The sequence below is a fragment of the Coptis chinensis genome, unplaced genomic scaffold, assembly GCF_015680905.1.
Source record: "Coptis chinensis isolate HL-2020 unplaced genomic scaffold, ASM1568090v1 utg912_pilon_pilon, whole genome shotgun sequence".
Lineage (NCBI taxonomy): Eukaryota > Viridiplantae > Streptophyta > Magnoliopsida > Ranunculales > Ranunculaceae > Coptis > Coptis chinensis.
This window is the reverse complement of record NW_028238191.1, coordinates 326,365-330,737: the sequence shown is the minus strand read 5'-3', so window position 1 is coordinate 330,737 and position 4,373 is coordinate 326,365. Positions and strand designations below refer to the sequence as shown.

The 4,373-nt window shown below is 41.1% G+C and overlaps 1 protein-coding gene across 2 annotated transcripts; it reads right to left on the bottom strand.

The window, feature by feature from the left end:
- Window positions 1-1,285: 1,285 nt before the first annotated feature.
- On the bottom strand, window positions 1,286-3,665 carry LOC147472720 (DNA topoisomerase 3-beta-like). 2 transcript variants are annotated; one of them, XM_086588378.1, is made up of 4 exons: window positions 3,498-3,665; window positions 3,139-3,267; window positions 2,754-2,966; window positions 1,286-2,155 (listed from the first exon to the last, which is right to left on the bottom strand). In XM_086588378.1, exons 1-4 carry the CDS (start codon window positions 3,582-3,584, stop codon window positions 1,529-1,531), a joined length of 1,056 nt encoding a protein of 351 aa, XP_086444504.1. In that variant the 5' UTR covers window positions 3,585-3,665; the 3' UTR covers window positions 1,286-1,528. The 2 variants fall into 2 exon arrangements, with proteins under 2 accessions (XP_086444504.1, XP_086444505.1); XM_086588379.1 differs by having other exon boundaries at window positions 3,139-3,248; window positions 3,498-3,631.
- Between the last annotated feature and the right edge of the window lie 708 nt (window positions 3,666-4,373).

The window sequence follows — 4,373 nt, the reverse complement described above, 5'->3', positions numbered from 1 at the left end:
TCTAGGGCTCAGTGGATTTTGGGCTCAGGTGAGAAGGTAGATCTATGGAGAGACTGCTGGATTGGGGAGCAATCAATTCAACAGAGGCTACAATTACACAACCGTGAGGTTCTCAAGGGATGTAAAGCTAAGGTTAGCAAGATTTATCTCCGATGGTGCATGGTCTATCCCTCAAGCTCTTCAAGTCATTCTTATGATTGTGGTTTAACTTAAAGGGGAAAGCCTATTATCAATGGGGCGAAAAAACCATGCGATTTGGAAGCCCGACCAACAAGGTCAATTTTCTGTTCAATCTACATTTGAGACAATTAGAAGGAGAGCACGAGGCTCTTGGTGGTGCAAACATTTGTGGCACAATTGGTTGCAACCAAAGATCTCGGCATCGCTTTGGAAGCTATTGAGGAACCTGTCGCCACCGATGAGTCTCTCCAAAAAGAGGTGTTAAACTAGTTTCCGTGATGCTACATGGGATGTAATGCGGCCTGATACACTCCAACATATTTTGTGGGATTGTACAGAGGCAAAGAAGTTATGGGAATGGGCTGGATTTCAGTTTGGATGTAACGACAATTTTACAAATTTTTCGGAGGCACTTAGGCTACATAGAAGAAGTGGTTCTCGTTAAGCGGTTTGTGGGTGTCGACGGTATTAGCGGTGCATGGTCATCAACTGGAGAAGTAGAAATCGATGCATCTTTGAAGGGGAACAACCGAGTCTATGTCAAAGAAAAGCACAATTGAGGACTAATATCCAATTCTCTACTTGCGTTACTCTGGTCCGGATGAAAAGAGGGGGTAGTGAGTCTCAGATCTTGAAAAATTGGGGTTTGCAAGACAAGCTAGGGAGGGCACCTAGGATTAAGGATTGCAAATGGTACCCACCGAGGGTGATATCATAAAAGTTAATGTCGATGGGGCTTCTTGTGGTAATCCCCGCCCTTCGTGCTATGGTGTGTGCTTTAGAAATTATGAATGTGTGTTCCTAGCGTGTCTTTGCGGGAATATTGGTCATAGGACTAATTTCATAGTTGAATGTTTAGCAATTCTAGAGGCGTGGAGTATGCTATTAAGAGAAATTGGAGGAAGGTATGGGTGGAGTCGACTTCGACATCCTGCGGTTAATGCTTTTGGAACTTCAAGTGTACCTTGGTGTATGAAGCAGAGATGGCAGAGATGCATAAATCTTTTAGACTACTGCAAATTGACTCCAGTTTGGAGAGAAGCCAATTTCACAGCAGATCAATTGGCAAAGTACTCGGTCAGTTTGCAAGACAATGATCAAGTTGTTTTTATTGTAAAACCCCCATGGATAACCAAATGGGAGGTTCCAGAACATGTTTATTATAGGTTTTGTTAAGTTCTTATAGTGTTACTGTGTGAATGTCTGAGTAAATCAACCACTGTGGACCAGGACCAAAAAAATTCTGTGAAAAGAAATTGTCCACACCACAGATGTCAGTGAAAAAACAATCACTGCTCGAAGATCAAACCAAATAGCAATAACTGCGATTCAAATCTCTGAAGCTCACTCAAAAATCTCTGGAGCTCATCTTTGGGCCTTCCCTTTTCCCGCCTCTGCCCCTTCCTCTCCCTCTTCCTCTGCCTCTTCCCCCGGTGCGCTTGTAGAATGACTTGCCATGCTTCATTTCCACAAGGGAATGCAGTAGGTCATCACAGAGAATGCACCCACTATGCAAACTGGCTCCATCACTTAATGGTGTTGTCTTCTTATTGAAATCCACTTCCAAGATTGTTGAGTTACACTCCACGCATCTATCTCTCGTAGTTGAGATCCGAGGAGCACCCTGAGGAAGGAAGACAAGGCAGTTGCACATGTTGCAATAAAGGCGCCATTTAGGACCACTTACTGGATCAAGGACAAGAGTACCATCACACTCGGGGCAGGCACAGACTCCTTGTGCTATTACAGAGTGTTGACAAGTAGGATGTGGGCACATGAAGCACGGCATTCCAGCTCCCTTGCCGATCTTGCCTGAACTACTAGTCTTACTGTTGCTAAAAAGCGTGTCTATCCCTTCAAATGGAGGATTATTGTAGCAGTAAGGACAGAGAGGGAATGACTTGCCTTCTGGACCAGCCATGGAGAAGATCAATAGCTCAAAGTTGTCAAGAGGACAAACAAGTTCCTTGAATAGCTGCAGAAGCATATCATCAGTTCATCAAGAATGTGATAGCAAACAAACAAAACAGAATAAAACAAAAAACAAAAAGAAGCAGCGAACAACAAACAAAAAATAACATGAATTATGGACTAAATGGAAGTGTGTAATGTTTCAAAAGTAGCAACAAAAACTATATTTCCTCTACCAGTATCCAAGGTCCTCATTTTCCACACATAAACGATGTAATGACAACTGACAACATTTTATAATTGGCAATGAGTGGAGAGTCCAAGGAACTTATGTATTATTATTCAAGGCTTTCAATGTCCCATGATGGACTGTACTATACATCTCAACACGCCCCCTCGTGTGTGGCATCACTTGAGCCTAACACGTAGACAAATAAGCATACTGGAATGACGTGAAGTAAACGGGCCTTACGACCAAACACAATAGCCTGCTCCGATACCATCTTAAGCTTTGGAGCATCCAACCCAAAATCAATTGGCAATGAGTGGAGAGGCCCAGGAGTATATATATTGTTATGCAAGGCTTTCAATGTCCCAGGTTTGCAATGACGCCAACATCTGCAAGTAAACTCCCCTGCTTAACAGATTGAAATAAATGTTACCTGCTTAACAAAATAAGAGTACTTCTGTCTGAATTGCTGCAGTACATGTTCCACGACACAGGAATGGTTTGCTTGGCCCTTAGCAATTAGGGTGATCTGTTGCTCAATAAAGCTGCGGATATCTGGCAAACAGAGGTCTGGATCAATGGTTTGATATCCCCTTATCAGGGTAATTCCCAGTGTAGTAGGCACCAATCTCCTTCCCGCATGTATCTTCAGTTTGAAAGAAAAGTAAAACATTTAAAGGAGATATGATGTAAATTATAATGTATCTATATCAATTCAGATGTCCAAAAAGAAGAAATGCACCTGCTGTGCTCATTATAACAATGATTAAAGGTAAGTGCTGAGTCAACAGATATACGGCAGTAGGAAAAGACTATACCTGCACAAAATTACGCTCACAAATGTTGTTTATATGGACAGGTATGGATGCATCTGTGCCTATCCCATTCTTTTCCATAAGGGATATCAGCTCACTCTCACTGAGGTAATCTGGAGGTGATGTATTCCCCTACAAATACATATATCATCAGCACTTCCATTCTAAAAAGACTTTGCTAAAAAGGCGGTTATACACTTGAAGGATGGCATAACATGTTATTGAGTTACTGTGCAGATATACGAATTCAGCTATCCTTGACAAATTTGTATGGCATACGGATACCAGTATTACTTTCAACAGAGTCACAAATACAGGGCAAGGACCAGTAAGATCCTTGAAACAAAGTTTTCGACTTTTACCTCATAAAGTTCAACTTTTGAAATTTTCATTTTTTCTCCCTTTGCAAACTGAGGTAGATTCTTCTCATCTACTGCCAACCAAGGCATAATACACGTGAAACCTTTCGATATAACATGCTGACCCGTATAGTAAACACTTCCCTGCCAGTAGAAAATTCAACTTTTTTTCTGAAATGAGCATGAAGAGGGGTGTTAGCTACGAAGAAGTTCACAGCATTTAAACGCAATTGAGTTATTGAGTTAGTATCACAAGTCATTAATACCTTAATACTTGCAATCAGGACTTACTGTCCCCATGAAATGTTGACATATGTACTGGTATAATCTCCATGCATCATTCCCTAACATGTCCTCAGTTGCTGAACGCATTAGAGTAATTGGAGGATGATCACCTGCATCAGTTCCCACTCGTGGCTGAAGAAAACCAGTAGCTAGTAGAGCCCTTACATAATCTCCCCATGCTGCGTTATTACGTTGTGCTTCAAGCGTACTCTTAAAATCGAATTAGAGAGGGTAAGCTGTGCTCTCTGTACGTGGATAGCTACAGAGACCAAATAAACACAGATTGTTGAGCAAATACACAGAGGAAGTGAAAATGAAGGAAGCATGTCAATTATATTAAATTCTTTAGCTATTGCATATTGGAGGATAATTTAATCTCATTTGCTTGGAAATATTGATACAACAAGAATTGATGAATTCCCCATAGTAGTTATCAAGTATTTATTAGGCAAGAAATTCATTTGTCTGACTTCCCCATCTGTCTTTCATCTCTAGTCTTTCTGGGTATTGATGTATATATAAGGACAAATTTTGTAAGTAGAAAACTGAGAGAGAACATATGGAGCACGAAATTAATTGCTGCAGCTGGACGTC